The sequence below is a fragment of the Corvus moneduloides genome, chromosome 30, assembly GCF_009650955.1.
Source record: "Corvus moneduloides isolate bCorMon1 chromosome 30, bCorMon1.pri, whole genome shotgun sequence".
Classification (NCBI taxonomy): Eukaryota; Metazoa; Chordata; class Aves; order Passeriformes; family Corvidae; genus Corvus; species Corvus moneduloides.
In genome coordinates, this window is record NC_045505.1 from 249186 (window position 1) to 267185 (window position 18000).

General features: G+C 65.0%; 2 protein-coding genes across 2 annotated transcripts; one reads left to right on the top strand and one right to left on the bottom strand.

The window, feature by feature from the left end:
• Positions 1–202: 202 nt before the first annotated feature.
• On the bottom strand, positions 203–13005 carry PAN2 (poly(A) specific ribonuclease subunit PAN2). The gene is given in 26 exon segments (XM_032094204.1): positions 203–438; positions 968–1165; positions 1269–1362; positions 1478–1657; positions 2855–2998; positions 3095–3252; positions 3332–3422; positions 3502–3561; positions 4162–4299; positions 4482–4623; positions 5126–5202; positions 5617–5715; positions 6021–6127; positions 6388–6530; positions 6895–7094; positions 7512–7640; positions 7730–7849; positions 7942–8061; positions 8552–8649; positions 9096–9458; positions 10240–10507; positions 10590–10667; positions 10754–10874; positions 10958–11127; positions 11936–12212; positions 12911–13005. Coding segments are annotated over 25 exon segments (3597 nt in total). The 5' UTR covers positions 12200–12212; positions 12911–13005; the 3' UTR covers positions 203–403.
• Positions 13006–14422: 1417 nt separating this feature from the next.
• IL23A (interleukin 23 subunit alpha) lies at positions 14423–17980 on the top strand. The gene is made up of 4 exons (XM_032094243.1): positions 14423–15088; positions 15252–15350; positions 16797–16922; positions 17812–17980. Exons 1-4 carry the CDS (start codon positions 14912–14914, stop codon positions 17953–17955), a joined length of 546 nt encoding a protein of 181 aa, XP_031950134.1. The 5' UTR covers positions 14423–14911; the 3' UTR covers positions 17956–17980.
• The last annotated feature ends 20 nt before the right edge of the window (positions 17981–18000 follow it).

Genomic DNA, 18000 nt, shown 5'->3' on the forward strand with positions numbered 1-18000 from the left:
GCCGTGCCCCGGTCCCGGTCCGGCTCCGTCCTGCCGTGTCCCCGGTCCTAGTCCCGGCACCGCCTTGTACCCGGTCCCAGTGCTGGTCTGAGCCCGGTTCCGTCCTGCCGTGCCCCGGTCCCGGTCCGGCTCCTCCGTGCCGTGTCCCCGGTCCCGGTCCCGGTCCCGGTCCCGCCCCCCGGAGCCAAGGAGGACACGGCTGCACGGGGGTCCGAGGCTGTTTTATGAAGGCGCCCGGGCCGGCGGGCGAGCGGGGTGGGGAGGGCAGCGCTTCCCGGTACCGGCAGGGAAAGGGAGCCCCGGGACGGGGGTCGGGCGGGTCGGGAACAGCCCCGGCCCCGCTGCTGGTTCCAGTTCCACGCGTGTCCACCTTTGCCGGGGCTGCTCCTCGCGGCGGCTCCGGTCACAGGGCCAGCACGGGGGGGAACACGGCCCCGTCTGCGGGGACACAGCGGGGTGAGAGGGGACAGGGAGAGGGGACAGGGAGAGGGGAGAGGGGACACGGGAAGGGAGAGAGGGGACACGGGAAGGGAGAGAGGGGACACAGCGGGGGGAGAGAGGGGACACGGGAAGGGGAGAGAGGGGACACGGGAAGGGGAGAGAGGGGACACGGGAAGGGGACACAGCGGGGTGAGAGGGGACACGGGGAGGGGAGGGGGGATACAGTGGGGGGAGAGGGGAGAGGGGGGACACAGAGAGGGAGAGGGGACACAGTGGGGGGAGAGGGGACATGGGGAGGGGGGAGAGGGGACAGAGGGGGGAGAGGGGACACGGGGAGGGGAGAGGGGACACGGGGAGGGGTGAGAGGGGACACAGGGAGGGGGGAGAGGGGACACGGGGAGGGGGGAGAGGGGACACAGAGGGGGGAGAGGGGACACAGAGGGGGGAGAGGGGACACGGGGAGGGGAGAGGGGACACGGGGAGGGGTGAGAGGGGACACAGGGAGGGGGTGGCGGTGGCATCTTACGCTTGGGGCTGCTCTGGCTGTCGGGCTCGGGCACCTTCCAGTCCAGCTTGCGGCCCTTCTCGTAGAGCCCCTTGAGCACCTTCCGGAACTCCTCGGGCTCCGAGCCCTGCGGGCTCAGCTCCAGGTACTTGCGGTAGAGCTGCAGCGCCGTCCGAGCATCCTCGATGCTGTCGTGGGTCTCCCCCTGGATCTTCAGGTCTGCGGGGACAGCCCTCGCTCAGCGGGGGGATCCCCGGGGGGATGGGGGGGGACTCCGCCCTGGCTCCCGCCCCTTCCCGGATCCAAGAGTTCGGCCACTGACCCAGGAAGTACCAGGCGAGGAAGCGCAAGGAGATCATCCTCTTCCTCGGGATGTGGAACAGGTACACGGTGTCGATCACCTGGTCCTTGGGCACCTGGGGAAGGGGAGAGGCTCCTGCTGCCGGGGGTGGGGGGCTGCAAACCCGACCTGAGCCCTCCCAGCCCCAGCCGGGACCCTCGTGCAGGCAGGGAGGGGGCTCGGGCTGTCACCATCAGGTTGATGACACGGAAGTCCTTCTGCAGCCCGTGGCCCACGAACTTGACGCCCACGTCGATGAGGAAACGCAGCTTCAGGTACGTGGATTTGAGGGTGGTCAGGTGCTTGGAGGAGATCTTGGCATCCAGGTCTCCCGGCTTGATCCCGGAGTACTGGGTCAGGTAATCCACCACCTGCGGAGACCGGGGCACCTGGAGGGGGCTGGGGAGGGGCACAGGGGCTCTGCCCCCTCCCCAGTTCCCCTGCCAGCACCCCGCGGAGGGGGCTGGTGTTGCAGGACAACAGCCCCAGGTGAGCGTGGAGCACCCAGGTGTCCAGGTGAGGTCATGGGAGTCCAGGGGAAGTCACCACAGAGGACACAGGAGTCCCTGGGGAGCACCCAGGTGTCCAGGTGAGGACATGGGAGTCCGGGGGAGGTCACCACAGAGGACACAGGAGTCCCTGGGGAGCACCCAGGTGTCCAGGTGAGGACATGGGAGTCCGGGGGAGGTCACCACAGAGGACACAGGAGTCCCTGGGGAGCACCCAGGTGTCCAGGTGAGGACATGGGAGTCCGGGGGAGGTCACCACAGAGGACACAGGAGTCCCTGGGGAGCACCCAGGTGTCCAGGTGAGGACATGGGAGTCCGGGGGAGGTCACCACAGAGGACACAGGAGTCCATGGGGAGCACCCAGGTGTCCAGGTGAGGTCACCAAGGAGAAGACAGGAGTCCAGGTGAGGTCACCAAAGGGGACACAGGAGTCCCTGGGGAGCACCCAGGTGTTCAGGAAAGGTCACCATGGAGAACATGGGAGTCCAGGTAAGGTCACCAGGTGTCCATAGGGTGCACCCAGCTGTCCATGGGGAGCACCCAGGTGTCCAGGTGAGGTCATGGGAGTCCGGGGGAGGTCACCACAGAGGACACAGGAGTCCCTGGGGAGCACCCAGGTGTCCAGGTGAGGTCACCAAAGGGGACACAGGAGTCCCTCGGGAGCACCCAGGTGTCCACAGGGTGCACCCAGCTGTCCATGGGGAGCACCCAGGTGTCCAGGTAAGGTCACCATGGAGAACACGGGAGTCCAGGTAAGGTCACCAGGTGTCCATAGGGTGCACCCAGCTGTCCATGGGGAACACCCAGGTGTTCAGGTAAAGTCACCATGGAGAACACAGGAGTCCAGGTGAGGTCACCAAAGGGGACACAGGAGTCCCTCGGGAGCACCCAGGTGTCCACAGGGTGCACCCAGCTGTCCATGGGGAACATCCAGGTGTTCAGGTAAAGTCACCACGGAGAACACAGGTGCCCAGGTGAGGCGACCATCACCAGCAGAGCAGGTCCACGTCCTCCCTGGGGGCCTGGGGAGCTGCGTGAGGCCAAGTGGGCACCCCATACCTGCTCCTGGGTGGAGATGTAGTCATCGATGAAGGGCACGCCCTCGTTGGGGCCCTGCCCACGCACGCAGGTGATCCGGGCCACTGACATCTGGCTGGGCTTGATGGTGGACTTGGTGCCATCACTGCGCAGCTCGGCCTCTTCCTGCCACCAGGGACGGGACACGTGGTGACCAACAACCCCGGAGGGGCTGTCCCCACGCCCTGTCCCCCCCGTCCCCTGCCCCAGGGCCCCCCTCACCTCGTTCAGCGTGACGAACTCCGCGTCCAGCCCCACCAGGTCTCCCGCCTGGGGCATCTCGCTCAGCATGAGGGGGATGAAGGTGGCGTGGCACTTGCGCTGCTTCCGGGCCAGCGAGGCCTCAGCTAGCAGGACGCTGGCCTCGATGGGGTTCTTGACTGTGCAGGGAAAGGGGAAGGAGCTCAGCGGTGCCCCGGCGGTGCCGGCCCCGCCGCCACTTCCACGCCAGGCACTCACTGACGAGGTTGTACTTGGCGTTGAGGTTCCTCCGGGCGTAGTAGAGGATGGCTGGCACCTTCCAGCTCATGTCGAACTGCACGGCCTCGCACTGCAGGGGAGGGGGGGGACGGTCAGGGGCAAACCTGGGTGGCTCCACGGGGTGGCCACGGTGTCGCCTCGGCGCTCACCTTGTCCACGGGCTCGATGAGGAAGTCGTTGAAGAGGTACCACTGCTGGTGTGTGACCCCCTGGGGGAAAAGGCACAGCCTTAGGGGCCCCCCCAGGCCAGAGCAGTGACTCCTCTGCCCGGTTACCAGCGAAAGGAGGGTGTGACCATGCCATGTGGGAACCCCCGCCCTTCCTGGGACACCGTGGGGAAATCCCTGCTGCCCTGGGTGGTGACAGAGGACGTGAAAGGATTGGGCTGGACGGGCTCCGGGCTCTGCCCAGCTCCCGACCAAAACTCCAGGGAGATGCAAGAGATAAGAGCCAGGGATGGAGCCTTGACACACTCTGGGAATTCCTGGCTTGGGCATCTCCAGCAGACAACAGGACTGCCCAGACCAGCCCTTTCCTCGGGAAGGGAGATGACGTCCCTGCCCTTACCTGGAAGTACAAGGACAAGCTGGCACCGTGCCCGTGGCCAGGAGGAACCAGCCTGAGTGGGTGTGGGAAGAGGGTTTCTTCAGCCCTTCCTTCCCCGTGAGGGGCCCCAGCAGCTCTCGGCTGTTCGGGACTGCCTGGCACATTCAGCCAAACACTCAAGACTCCACCGAGAGACCTGGCAATGATGGATCCCCCCCTCGGGAAGGCTCCTGGGAGCTGGTGGGGGTCCTGCAGGGTCTCACCTCCTTCCGCTGGTGGTAGGTCTCTCCCACCTTGATGTGCCCCACCAGGCTGCCCCCGGTGCGGGAATCCAGGATGTGGACAACGGTGGCCATCAGGTCGTAGATGTACACGGACTCGGGGTCGTCCATCGGGCTCAGCTGTGGGAGGAACCGGGAATATCTGAACCCCCAAACCACCAGCCCCGACATTTCCACGCCCCCCCTGAGTGATCTCCAAGAGATCCTCGTCACCTCTCAGCGGACAGTGGTTCTGAGGCAGCTCTGCTCCCACAGCCCCACGTGCTCCTCTCACTTCACCCACAGTGATTCTGTCCCTTTACCTCATCGGTCTCGCTCCAGTTGCTCACATCGAGCTCTTTGCTCTTGGTCAACCTCATCTTGATAGCGTGAGGGATCCAAATGTTCTTCAGTTCCTCCACGGAAGGATACAAATGCCCCGTGTCAGGGTTCCCCAGATCCTTCCTGCACCCAGGGGAAACGTGGAAAGCTGAGTTGGAGGGAAATGTCACCCAGGCCAGGACTCCTCAGCTCGTTCCTAAAATTTCTGTGGGAAGCTGGAGCTGCCTGCAGCAGCACCCTGGGAGAGGTGCTCAGCCAACGTGGTTTGAGGGCTTTTGTCAGGCAGAAAAGGGGCACGAGGTGGGTGACCAAGGGGACGTGGTGCAGCCTCAGACAGGCAGGGTATCAAATGAACGTAATTAGCTGAGAAATGACCCAGAGAATCACCCAGGAGGTGTCACTACTCAGAGCCAGCACCCCAGGAACAGAATCCCAGAATCCTTGAGGTTGGAAAAGCTTTCCAAGAACACCAAGGCCAAGCTCTGGCCAATCCCCACCTTGTCACCCAGCCCAGAGTGCCACGTCCAGTCATTCCTTGGACACCTCCAGGGATGCTGACTCCACCACCTCCCTGGCCAGGTCCAAACCCTTTCCATGAAGAAATTCCTCCTGAAGGGTCACCTACCACTCTCCAAGAGAGATCTCCTTTCCCTTGGTGATGTCAAAGCCTCCTCTCTTCATCATGGCTTTCTGAAAGGAATACTGGCAACGAAACACAGGCAAGCGTCAGCACACGGTGACAGGCCAGCTCTGGGGACACGTGGGTGACAGCCAGGCCAGGAGCAGGGAAAACACAGGGATATTAAAGTTGGTGACGGGGAAAAAGCAAGGGAAACCCAAGGTCCCGCACTGCCGTGGTCCCGGGGGGCTGGGGGAGAGACAGAGTGACTCCTGCAGTCCCTTCAGCTCTGCCACGCCACGAGATCTCGTCTTTTCCGACTCCAAAGGCACGGCCCATGCCACGGGCACGAGCAGATGGCACCGGGTCCTCTGCCAGCACGGCTCAGGTGGAGGGAGAGAGGCCAGAGACAGCGAGAGCAGAGTGAAAACCTCGGCGGGGCCGGGCACCGCAACCCCCGCGTGCCGGGAGAACCGGCCCCGGAGTGTCTCCCCCACCTCAGCCTGTGTCTTCCAGAAATCTGCCTCCTTGGAGCTGTTCACCTCACAGTTAATGACCAGCACGTCCGGCAGGCAGCGGATGTTCCGGGTCTGCACCTGCGGGGAGAGGGGGATGTGGAAATGGGAGCCCTGCAGAGGCTCCGAGCGGGATTTGGGACATCCTCCCCTCCCCGGTGGCACTTCCAGCACAACAGCTCCCAGGGGGGGTTTCTCCCTGCTGAATCCTTGCCCCTGTGAGAGGAATTCACAGAGCCCAGGAAATACCCCAGGGCTGCCAGCCGGGCCAGGAACCGAATCTCTGGCATCCACTCAGGAGGTTCCCCGGTGACTAATGGAGAAACTGCCCCCCTCACGCCCCTGGCCCGCAGCCCCTCGTGCCTGTCCCCCCCTCCCAGGCTCACCGTGGGCTGGTATTTCTCACAGTTCTCACACCACGCTTGCGTGTTCTGCTCCAAGCAGATGCTGCGCTTCAAAATTTGGGCAAACTCGTAATCCTTGGCTGGTTTTTCTGCAGGGAGAAAGGAGAATAACGTCACCTCCCCGACACACAAACCTTGACCAGCTGAGCTCAGCCAAACCTCTGGGGTTTTCCTCGCAACCACCAGCCAGAAGGTCAAGCCCCAAATGTGTCTTTCCGTAGCCAAAAGCTCGGCTGGTTGGAAACCCACGCCTGGAGCTGAGGCAGCTCCTGGCTGCAGGTGTGTTCCAGCTGGGAAAATCATGGATAACAAACCCCACCCAGCTGAGGGTGCTGGGTCCTGCCCTTACCGGTGCTGTCGGGGTAGGAGAGGGTGAAGAGCAGCGTGGAGGACACGCGGACGGTCTCCTTCCCGCAGCGGCACATGCTGCAGTTCTCCATCTCACAGCTGAACAGCTGCCCGATGACAGAGTCCCCCGAGGAGCCAAAGCTGCTGCAAAACCAGCACTGGGATCAGCAGAATCCCACAGATCCCTAAGCTGGGGACCCACAGCTCAGGCCTGCTCCCAGATTCCAGCAGATTTTGGGGAATCAGCCATCTGAGTAGTCCCCAGAGCCCCTCTGGAAGCTCAGCTGGTGTCCTCTGTAAAGCCTCGACCCTCCAAAAAAGGTTTTAAGGGGGTGGAGGCTCAGCACAGGGTTCAAACATGGGGGAAGCTGCAGCTCCGGGTGTTCCCATGGATCCCTCAGGGCATGAGGGGCAAGGAAGCTTCCCAAGGGATGGGTGGGGTCTCTGGAAAGCAGCCCCTCTCCCCAGCTGGGTCATTCCCAGTCCTGTCCCCACACCAGGGCCTCACCTGCTGCCAGCCCCCCGGTAGGCCTGGGGTCCCTCCTGCTCCTGCGTTTCCTGGTGCAGCTGAGTGAGGATGAAACGGTTCCAGCTCTGAATGAGCCTCCCCAGGTTCACCTTCCCCGTGGCTTCGTCCGAGTCCGCCAGGATCAGCCCCAGCGCCGAAGCCTCCGGGATCGTGCGGAAAGCCCGCAAGAAGTTGCTTCCCTGGGGATGGGGCAAGAGCAACACTGAGGTCAAGTGACTGGAATTTCCACGCTGAGTGCCCAGCACCACTCCCGTTCCGCTGCTGCCATCCCCGTGACCCTCCCCTGCACCCAGGGGAATCGTGGAGGGAGATGTCACCCAGGCCAGGACTCCTCAGCTCATTCCTAAAATTTCTGTGGGAAGCTGGAGCTGCCTGCAGCAGCACCCTGGGAGAGGTGCTCAGCCAACGTGGTTTGGGGGCTTTTGTCAGGCAGAAAAGGGGCACGAGGCTGGGGGGCTCCAAAAGGGGGCACGAGGTGGGTGACCAAGGGGACGTGGTGCAGCCTCAGACAGGCGGGATATCAAATGAACGTAATTAGCTGAGAAATGACCCAGAGAATCACCCAGGAGGTGTGGGCAGCCCAGGCCAGCACGGACCTGGCAGGGGTCTCCTCGGGACAGGTCCAGCATGTGGAAGAGCAAGCCCAGCTCGCAGCCCAGGCAGAATTCCTTCTGGCACAGGTGGTTCTGGACCAGGCAGCGGACTGGCTCCAGGAAATACAGCACCTGGCAGAGACCCAGGAAATACAGCACCTGGCAGCAGTCAGGGGGGTTCTGGGGGGGCCACGGGGGTCTGGGAGCGGGGCAGCTCCCACCTGGATCATGCAGTTGCAGTAGGCGTTGGGAATGTGGGGCTCCAGCCCTGCGAACAGCGTCTTGTTGTAATGCTTGAAGTCAAAATCCTCCAGCCCCAGCTTGGAGTATTTGATGGTGACCTGAGCAGAGACGTGACAGGTTAAACAAACACCTCCCCACGCCACGGGACCCCCGGTGCTCCCCACGCAGAGCAGCCCCCCGAGGCCACCACCTTCCTGTACTTCTTGGCCACCCTGTAGAGGTGTGGCTCTTCCTCACGCCCAATCGGGGACTCGGGGACTTGGCTGAAGTTGTCAAACTCATTGTCCATCTCCTTTAACCGATAAGGAATCTGCGAGCAGGGAGAGAGGAGGGATGAGCAGCTGAACCCTGAGGCGGGGAGAAGCCGCACGTAGTGAAACGAGTGACTCCCGGGCTTTCCTGCCTCCTTGAATGAGCAAAGGGATCCACCAGAAGGGAGAGGGGCCCTCCCTGGAGCTGCACGAGGCCTCCACACCTTCCTGCTCACAGGGATTTGTCACTGTGGGAAACCACAGGGCAGTGTTTTCCCAAGGGTGAGGGACGTGCCATGAACTTCCCAGCCGGACAGCTCAGACCTTCCCTGCCCAGAGCCACGGAGGGATGGAAGTGGGAAAACTCCGTCCTTTTCCCTGCTCAAGAGAAGCTGCCACCTCCAAACTACACCTGCAACATCCTGTGGGAATTCCACCTTTTGTCCCAGTCCCTGAAAACCTCGGGGATCGCTCAGCACGCAGAGAGCTCTGCCCCTTCCTGGGCTGCAGAGCTCCACCCTCCCAAAATCCCCTCCTGGGAGCGGGTACCTGGTTACGGAGCTTGGTCCTGGGGTTTGGGGCGTAGCCAATGAACCCCACTTTCTTCATGGTGCGCAGAATCTCGGGATCGACGGGGGGGGGCTCGCCTGGAAACACCCCCTGAGTCAGAGCAGCATCTCTCACCCACCCAAAGACCCACCGGGTGTGCTCAGGGACCCACCCTGAGGGTGGTCCTGAGGGTTCCCCCCCTCCTCAGCCCTTCCCCAGGTTCAATTTTGTCTTGGGTTGACACAAGTTTAGGAGGGACAAGTTTGGTTTTCTATCCCAACAAGGGACGTGCCAGGGCAGCAGCGCTGAGCACGGGGGTGTTGAGGGGCAGGAAGAGGGAAAAGGAGATTCCACACAGGCAGAGCAGAGCCAGGATCCCACTGGGATCTCCCCACCAGCAAGAGGGAGGTGGGACCATGCCCCACATCCTCACACCTGCCCGGTCACTGCGGGCAACTCATCTGGCACCTCCCAGGGCAGGCGAGCAGGAAGGAGCAGGCTCTACCAGAAGCAGCTTTCCTGTGCTTTTCCCATGTTATTTTACCGGGAGAGGCCGGGAATTACCGCGGCGCCGGGGCGGAGTTGGCGGCGGGCCAGTCGGAGAGCAGCGCGTCGCTGGTCAGCGGCACCGGGATGAGCGACAGCGGCACCAGGTCCTGGTTCCAGTCCAGGTGTGGCAGCGTGTCCACCATGCAGGGCAGGGCGAAGTCGGTCTCCCGGGAATAAGCGTTGAAGGTCACCTCCGGGGAGTCGGCCCAGAGGTGGACGCAGCCCTCGGAGTCGCCGAAGGCCAGGGCCTGCTTGCTGGCCGACACGTCAAAGGTCATGATGAGCGGCCCCACGGTGTTCACGTGGAAGATGTCGGCGGGGTTGGCCAGCCCGGTGGGCTCACAGAACTGGCACTGGCCTGGAAGGAGGGAAAAGTGGGATAATGTGGCACTGGGAGTGTGTGTGGGAATCAGGATGTGGTGACACGCGGGCCTCACGCCACTGGAAGCGGCTGGGCTCGGACAACCACCATGGGATATCGTGAGCGGGAAGGGACCCACAAGGATCAAAGTCCAACTGCTGTCCTTGCATGAGACAACCCCAAAACCTCCCCATTCCCCAAATCCCAATAGCTGAGAGCGTTGTCCAAACACTCCCTGACCTCCAGAATCATGGAATATCCTGAGCGGGAAGGGACTCACAAGGATCATCAAGTCCAACTCCTGGCTCTGCACAGGACAACCCCGAAAGTTCCTCAAATCCCCAAATCCCAACACCTGAGAGCACTGAGGACTAGAGAGCATTGTCCGAGCGCTCCCTGGTCCCTGGAATCACGGAATATCCTGAGCTGGAAGGGACCCACAAGGATCAAAGTCCAACTCCTGTCCTTGCACAGACACTCCAAAATCCCACCCAGTCCCTGGCAGCGCTGTCCAAACCCTTCTGGAGCTCTGGCAGCCTCAGGGCCGTGCCCAATCCTTGGGGAGCCTGTTCAATGCCCAACCACCCTCTGGGTGAGGAACCTTTTTTCCCAAAATCCAGCCTAAACCCCTTCTGGCACAGCTCCAGCCGTGTCCTGTCACTGTGAGGAAGTTGTGAGGTCTCCACTGCTCCAGCCTGAATCCCCCAGGATTCAACCCTGAACTTGGGGACACCAAGGGACCGTCCCCACACCGTGACGGAGCCAGAGCTGCCCGCACCTGTCTGCGAGATGATGGCCAGGCGGGAGGTGTAGGTGGGGATGAAGCGGAGGAAGAAGGGGTCAATGTGGACCTGCAGGGGGGTGGTCGCCCGCATCATGCGCAGGTCGTAGACCTTGAGGAAGCGGTCGCAGGCCAGGCCGTTCATGCGGCTGGAGAAGCCGCAGGTCACCAGCAGGTTCCCGTGCACGTCGAAGTCGGACAAGCTCCCGGAGTAGGCGTCGAACTCGTGCTCCACCACGAAGGTGCGCAGGTCACGCAGGGACACCTGTGATGGGACGTCCTGGAGTGCCCAGGAGCTCTGGGAAAAGCCCCCAATTCCAGCATCTCCCTCCCGGCACGGGCGTTACCTTGCCCGAGGTGTGCCCGCAGAAGAAGAAGCGGTTGGATTGCCTCATGATGGTGATGCCGGGCACCTCCACGGTGTACTGGGAAGGAGGCGGGGAAGAGCGGGGATGAGCAGGGACGGATCCCAGAGCAAAGCTGCAGGGAGCAGCCCCCAGCCCGGCCGCACCTTCTGCGTCTCCTGGACGGTGTTGAGGTCGATCTCGAGGACGTGGTTCTGCAGCCCGGCCACGAGCAGGGTGTTGTTGTCCGTCAGCAGCAGGCTGTGCATGTCCTCGGATTCATCCATGCTGGGGACAGGCGGGACACCCTCAGGCTCCTGCCCGGCTCGGGGAGGGAGCAGGGAGGGGATGGAGGGGCCAGAACCACTCACAGGTAGTCGAAAATGATGAGGCCGCCGCGGGACATGTACTTGAGGTTGGTTTTGGTGAGGAACAGGACGCCGTTCTCCAGGCTCTGGATCTGGCGGATGTCGTCGCTGCTGTTCACCTGGAAGGAGGAGTAGCGCTCCAGCGTCGGCCCGAAGAAGGAGGTGGCGTGGCCCTAAAAGCACAGGGGACAGGGATGTCACAACCCCGTGTCCCAGTGGGTGTGACACGGCCCAGCGTGGCTTTGTCCTCTGCCAGCTCCCGGCTTTTCCAGGTTATGGGGGGGCATTCCCGGCCCTCCCGGGTGCCCCAAACCAGGGAAGGCAGCTCAGACCTTTCCCTGGATGCAGGCACCAGTAAAAAATCCCAACACAACCCCACAGCGGTGATAGGGGAAGGAGTGAGGGGTCTGTGCTCTGAGAGTTTGCGTGGACAGATAAAGAGGGAAAGGTTTTAAATCAAAAGAGGGGACTTAGGTGGGATATTGGGATGAAATTCCTCCCCGGGAGGGCAGTGAGGTGTTGGAATGGATTTCCCAGAGAAGCTGTGGCTGCCCCATCCCTGCAAGTGTCCAAGGCCACCTTGCACAGGGCTTGGAGCAGCCTGGGACAGTGGGAGCAGGGGGTGGGATGGGACGAGCGTGTGTCGGCCTGGAGAAGGGAGGGCTCCAGGGAGACCTTGGGAGTCCCTTCCAGTGGCTAAAGGGGCTCCAGGAGAGCTGGAGAGGGACTTGGGACACGGGCAAGGAGCGATGGCACAAGGGGGAATGGCTTTAGAGCAGGCTTAGGCGGGATCTTGGGAAGAAATTCCTCCCTGTGAGGGTGGTGAGGCCCTGGAAGGATTCCCCAGAGGACACCCAAGGCCAGCTTGGATGGAGCAAGCGGGAGGCGGGTGCAACCAGCCGAGCTTCACTCTCCCTCCCAACCCCAGCCCATTCCGTGATATCCCATCGCATCCCGCTCCTGCAGGCATCCCACACGTACCCCGTGGTTCCCAACCCACAGCATCTCCTCGTGCAGGTCGAAGTGGGACACGGAGACGGGCACGCCGACCTCGGAGACGGCCGTGTGCAGCTCGCTGTACATGCCCTCCATCAGGTGCACCGACTCCGGCACCGTCATCCCCTCCAGGGACACTCCCTCGGGATCCAGCTCCACCAGGCTGGGGGTCAGGTGCGCATCCAGGACGGGGTCCAGCAGGGGAGGCGCGTACTCGGCCAGGGAGGGGTTGAGCCCTTCGAAATTCATGGTGAATCCCGGCCTTTGGGGTGGAAAAGGAACTGAGGCGGCCGCCTGGGAACACCCGGACTTCTTGGAATCGGTGACTTGCGGGGATGGGAATGGCAGCTGGAATCTCCGGGGTGGGGGGTGAAGTGCAAGGCTTGGGGACGTAAAGTCCCTTCCCTGGGGGGTGCTCAGAGCCCCGGCACGGCCGGGGGAAGGGGCCTGAGGTGGTCCCTGGGCACCGGGCAGCGTCTGGGGGAACTGGGAAGCAGCGCAAAGGTGCCAGGCAGCCTCCCGGGGATAGCGGGCAGTGGTCCCAGAGCACTGAGCAAGCTCCGGAGGAAGCGGGCAGTGGCCCAAGGCACCGGGCAATGGTCCCTGGGCACCGGGCAGTGGCCCAAGGCACCGGGCAATGGTCCCAGAGCACCGGGCAGACTCCGGGGAACCAGGCAGTGATCCCATGGCACCGGGCAGCCTCCCGAGGAGCCAAACCGGGCCGTCTGGGGAGCTCGGGGCCCCGCCCGGGCCCCGCCCCACCCCACCCCCGGGGCTCCGGGCCAGCTCCGCACCCGCCGCCTTTATCTCCGCGGGCCGACACCGAACGCGCCGGCGGGATCGGCGGGATCGGCGGCCGCAGTCCCGGGCGTTTCCGGGCGGGACACGGGAGGCCCGGCCCGAGCGGCCGCTGTCACCGAGCCCGAGCCGCCACCCACAACCCGCCGCGCGCGCCGTTACCGAGCCGCCGCGGGCACAGCCGCGCCGGGGCCGCGCTCCCGGGCTCGTCCCGCTGCGTCGCCGCGGCCGGGCCGGGGCCGAGGCCGCTCCCGCCGTCGCTACAGCAACCGAGCCCCCTGCCCGGTAAACCGGGCCCGCCCCGGGCCGCCGACCAATGGCAGCGCCGAGCGCCGGCCGCCGACCAATCAGCGCCCGAGGGGGGCGGGACTAAGCGGCACGGCGGAACGGGGCGGCGCACGGGCCAAAAAGGCTGAACTCGGCTGGTTCGCGGCGGGGGAGCCCCGGGGGAAGCCCCGGGACCCCCGGGCACCTCTCAGACCCCCGGGCGCTGCCGGTCCGTGCGGCGTCTGCGGCCTGTGGGTTTCCACGGGTGTCACGAAGCGTCCCCGGACACCCTACGAGATCTCACGGTGTCCCACGGGTGTCACAGAGCAGCCTGTGGCATCCCACAGTGCCCGCGGGTGTCGTTCAGCGTCCTCTGGCCCCCCGCGGGATCCCGAAGTGTCCCCAAATGTCCCACGCAGTCTCTTGGCGTTCCACAGCGTGCAGTGGGGTCCCGCAATGTCCCCTGGGGTCCCCCGGTGCCCCGGTCCCGCAATGTCCCCCCCGGTGCGTCCCCTGGCACCCCACGGGGTCCCAAAGTGTCCCCAGATGCCCCTCAGTGTCCCTTGCTCTCCTCAGGGTCCCTCAGTGTCCCGCAGTGTCCCCGGGGTCCCAAAGTGTCCCCAAATGCCCCACAGCGTCCCACTCAGCCTCCTGGTACCCCACGGTGTCCACTGGTGTCCCACAGGGTCCCACGATGTCCCACGGCACCCCACTGGGTTCCACCGCATCCCAAACGTCCCACAGTGTCCCTTGCACTCCCCTGGCACCCCACAATGTCCCCAAGTGTCCCACGGCGTCCCTCAGTGCCCCACGGTGCCCCACATTGTCCCACGGGGTCCCTCGGGGTCCCTCAGTGCCCCACGGTGCCCCACACCATCCCACGGGGTCTCTCAGTGTCCCACGGTGCCCCAGAGGGTCCCTCAGTGTCCCACAGGGTCCCTCAGTGCCCCACGGGGTCCCACGGGGTCCCTCAGTACCCCACGATGCCCCACGGTGCCCCACACTGTTCCATGGGGTCCCTCGGGGTCCCTCAGTACCCCACCGTGCCCCACGGAGTCCCACGGTGCCCCACGGGGTCCCACGGTGCCCCACACTGTCCCTCAGTGCCCCACGGTGCCCCACGGTGCCCCACACTGCCCCTCAGTGCCCCACGGTGCCCCACGGGGTCCTCCAGCCCCACCCCGGGCTCCCCCAGTGCCCGACGAGATCCCAAAGTGTCCCAAATGCCCCGCAGCGTCCCCGCGTCGCTCCCCTCCCCGTCCCAGAGCCAGGCGCAGACACGGCGCCGGTGCCCGCGGCGCGCCCGGTGCCCGGGGAAGGCCGGGGGCAGCCCCGGCGGGCGGAGCGGGAAGCGCCGGAGCCGCCCCGTCGGGGCCGCCGAGATTGCGGCGTCGCGGGCAGCACGTCCCGGTGCCGGGGAGCGGCCGGATGATGTCCCGGGGGACAGCGAGGGGACAGCGAGGGGACAGCGAGGGGACGCGCGGAGAACACCGGATTGCTCACAGGGGCACACCGGAGGGGACACGCGGGGGATCCACCGAGCTGACACCGCCGCGGGCTCCCCGGTGCGCTCGCCGGGGCAGCCCAGGTGCAGCGAGGGGGGGTCCCGGTGCCGGTGCCGGTGCCGGTCCCTCCCATCCCGCTGGGCGCGGAGCCGCCAGGAACTGCCCCGGGTTTTCCTGCCCGTCCCATCCCATCCCGTCCCGGTGCGGAGCGGGGCCGGGCGCGGCGAGGCGCAGCCCGGGGACCCCGGCCCAGTATCGGTTCTGCTTTCGAGGGGCGGCGGCGGCGGCGATGATTTCGCAGGGGCGGGAGCCACCTGCCCGGGATTCCCCACCTGCCGCCGCCCCATAAGAGCCCGGTGGCGGCCCCGGTGCAGGCACAGACCGACCTTCGATGGCTCCGCTCCGCCGCCTCCTCCTCTGCCTCTGCCTCGCTCTGCTGCTGCCGCCTCCCGCGGCACCGGCACCGACACCGGCACCGGGCCGCCGCCCCGACTGGGCCGCCTGCAGGATCCTCTCCCGGGAGCTGTCGCGGCTGCTGGCGACCGTCAAAGAGCCGCACTCGGCGCTGGTGAGCGCGGGGGGCTCGGCCGGGGGCACCGGGAAGAACCGGGGGCACCGGGAAGCACCGGGGAGGATTCGGGGAATGGCGGCGGGGGTTGGACCGAGGGTGCGGGGGTTCCCCGGGGGTGCCGGGACACGTGGGGACCCCCGCTGCCTCCCTGCTCCTCCAGGAGGGGATGCAGCTGATGGAGGAGGACCCCCAGAATTGGCCCCCTCGGATCCGCTGCAGCGATTCCTGTGACCCGCTCACGCTGGAGAGCAACAACACGGTACAGGCGGCTGCGGGGGGCGACCGGGGGGCGACCGGGGGAAAATACGGGGCTCAGGGGGGCCCAGGGGTGCTGGGAGGGTTCGCTTGGGCACCCCAGGTGTGCTCGGGGATCACGGAGATGCTGAGGGTGCCTGGGGGTCCCAGGGATGCTGAGGGATTTTCCTGGGGTTCCCAAGGATGTTTGGGGGTCCCAGGAATGCTCAAGGATGTACCTGGTGGTCCCCAGGGGTGTCTGGAGGTCCCAGGGGATGCTGAGGGTGCCTGGTGGTCCCAGGGATGTACCTGGGGGGGTCCCCGGGATGTCCGGGCTTCCAGAGAATGCTGAGGGATGCGCCTGGAGGTCCCAAAGGGGTCCCAGGAGTGCTGTGGGATGTGCTTGGGGGTCCCAGATGCGTCCGGGGGGTCCAAGGGATGCTCTGGGGTTCCAGGGGTGCCCAGAGGGGTCCCAAGGATGTTGTGGAATGTGCCTGGAATTCCCAGGGATGCTGAGGATGCACCTGGGGGTCCCAGAGGAATGCCGGGGTTGTCTGGGGGTCCCGGGGGTGCTGGGGGATGCGCCTGGGGGTCCCAGGGGTGTCTGGGGGTCCCAGGGATGCTGAGGATGCACCTGGGGGTCCCTGAGGGGTCCCGGGAATATCTGGGGGTCCCAGAGGGGTCCCGGGGATGTCTGGGGGTCCCGGGGGTGCTGAGGATGCACCTGGGGGTCCCGGGGGTGTCTGGGGGTCCCGGGGGTGCTGGGGGATGCCCCTGCGGGTCCCAGAGGTGTCTGAGGGTCCCGGGGATGCTGAGGATGCACCTGGGGGTCCCCAGGGATGTCTGGGAGTCCCGGGGGTGCTGAGGATGCACCTGGGGGTCCCGGAGGGGTCCCGGGGTTGTCTGGGGGTCCGGGGGTGTCTGGGGGTCCGGGCGTGCTGGGGGATGCACCTGGGAGTCCCAGGAGTGCCTGGGTTGCCTGGGGGTCCCAGGGGTTGTCTGGGGGTCCCGTGGCTGGTGCTCAAGGATGCACCCGGGGGTCCCGGGGTTGTCTGGGGGTCTGGGGGTGCTCAAGGATGCACCTGGGGGTCCCAGGGGTGCCTGGGTTGTCTGGGGGTCCCGGGGGTGCTGGGGGTCCCAGGGGATGTCTGGGGGTCCCGTGGCTGGTGCTCAAGGATGCGCCTGGGGGTCCCAGGGGTGCCTGGGTTGTCTGGGGGTCCCGGGGGTCCCAGGGGATGTCTGGGGGTCCCGTGGCTGGTGCTCAAGGATGCTCCTGGGGGTCCCTGAGGGATCCCGGGGTTGTCTGGGGGTCCCGGGGGTGCTGGGGGATGCACCTGGGGGTCCCAGAGGGGCTCCCAGCCATGCCGAGGGACTCGCCTGCCGTTCCCAAGAGCACTCGGGGGTCGCAGGGTCCCGGGAGGCTCCCGGGAGGGTCCCGGCTCCCCGTGTGACCCCTCCCCGCTCCCGGCAGCGCTGCCTGCACCGGATCCGCCAGGCGCTCCAGCATTACCGGGACCTGCTGGGCTCCGACATCTTCCGGGAGCAGCCCCAGCCCCAGCTGGAGACCACCATGGAGCAGCTGCTGCGCCACGTCCACGTCAGCGGGGTGGGAGCAGCCCCTTTTGGGGTCAATTTTGGGGAGAAGGGGTCCCCAAACCCTTTGGGATGAAGTTTTGGGATTCCCAGCCCTTTTTTAGGTCAATTTTGGGGCTCCCAAAGCCCTTTGGGGAGGATTTTGGGGGGTCTCAGACCTCTTTTAGGGGAATTTTGGGGGTCCCAAGACCTCCACGAGGAAATTTTGGGGGTCTTCAAACCCTTTTTGGGTGAATTTTGGGGGTCTCCAAACGCCTTGGGGTGAATTTGGGGGGAGTCCCCGGATATTTGGGGTCAATTTGGGGCGTCTTAGGACCCCTGGATGGAATTTTCGAGGAGGGGTCCCTGGATGTTTGGGGTGAATTTTGGGGTTCCCAGGACTCCTGGGTAGAATTTTGGGGGGGGTCCCGGAATATTTGGGGTGGATTTTGGGGGGGGGTCTCTGAATATTTGGGGTGGATTTTGGGGGGAGTCTGAATATTTGGGGTGGATTTTGGGGGGGGTCTCTGAATATTTGGGGTGGATTTTGGGGGGGGTCTCTGAATATTTGGGGTGGATTTGGGGGCTCTCTGAATATTTGGGGTGGATTTGGGACGGTCCCCAAACGCTTTGGGGTGAATTTGGGGGGGGGGGGGGGTGTCCCTGGATATTTGGGATGAATTCCGGTGGAACCCATCCCCGGATCCCAAGCCCCTTTTTGGGGTGAATTTTTACGATTTTTACCCCCTTTTCTGCTCAATTTTGCTGCTCCCCGAGCCCACTCCTAGCGGTGACTTTTGAGGCTCCCCAAACCCCTTTTTTTTTTATTTCTGGGAAGGGCGGGGTGGGATTTTTCCCAAGACACCGCCACCCCTCTGTGTCCCCACCCCTCTGACCGCTCTGTCCCCCCACAGGAGGGTCCCGGCCGCCCCCCCCGGCCGCCCCCCCCGGCCCCCACCAAGGTCTGGGCTCACCCGTTCCAGCGGCACCTGGCCCTGAAGCGGCTCCGCTCCTTCGCCGCCGTCATCGGCCGCGTCTTCAACCACAGCGCCCGCTGAGCCCCCCACCCACCCCCAGGAGGCTCCGGACCACCCCCCGCTATT

What these genes read in the sequence shown, in the direction of transcription:
- IL23A (XM_032094243.1), top strand. Translation starts at nt 14,912, where the DNA reads ATGGCTCCGCTCCGCCGCCTCCTCCTCTGCCTCTGCCTCGCTCTGCTG. An exon ending in AAGAGCCGCACTCGGCGCTG is followed by an intron (nt 15,089 to 15,251) that starts GTGAGCGCGGGG and finishes CTGCTCCTCCAG; the next exon opens with GAGGGGATGCAGCTGATGGA. An exon ending in CGCTGGAGAGCAACAACACG is followed by an intron (nt 15,351 to 16,796) that starts GTACAGGCGGCT and finishes CGCTCCCGGCAG; the next exon opens with CGCTGCCTGCACCGGATCCG.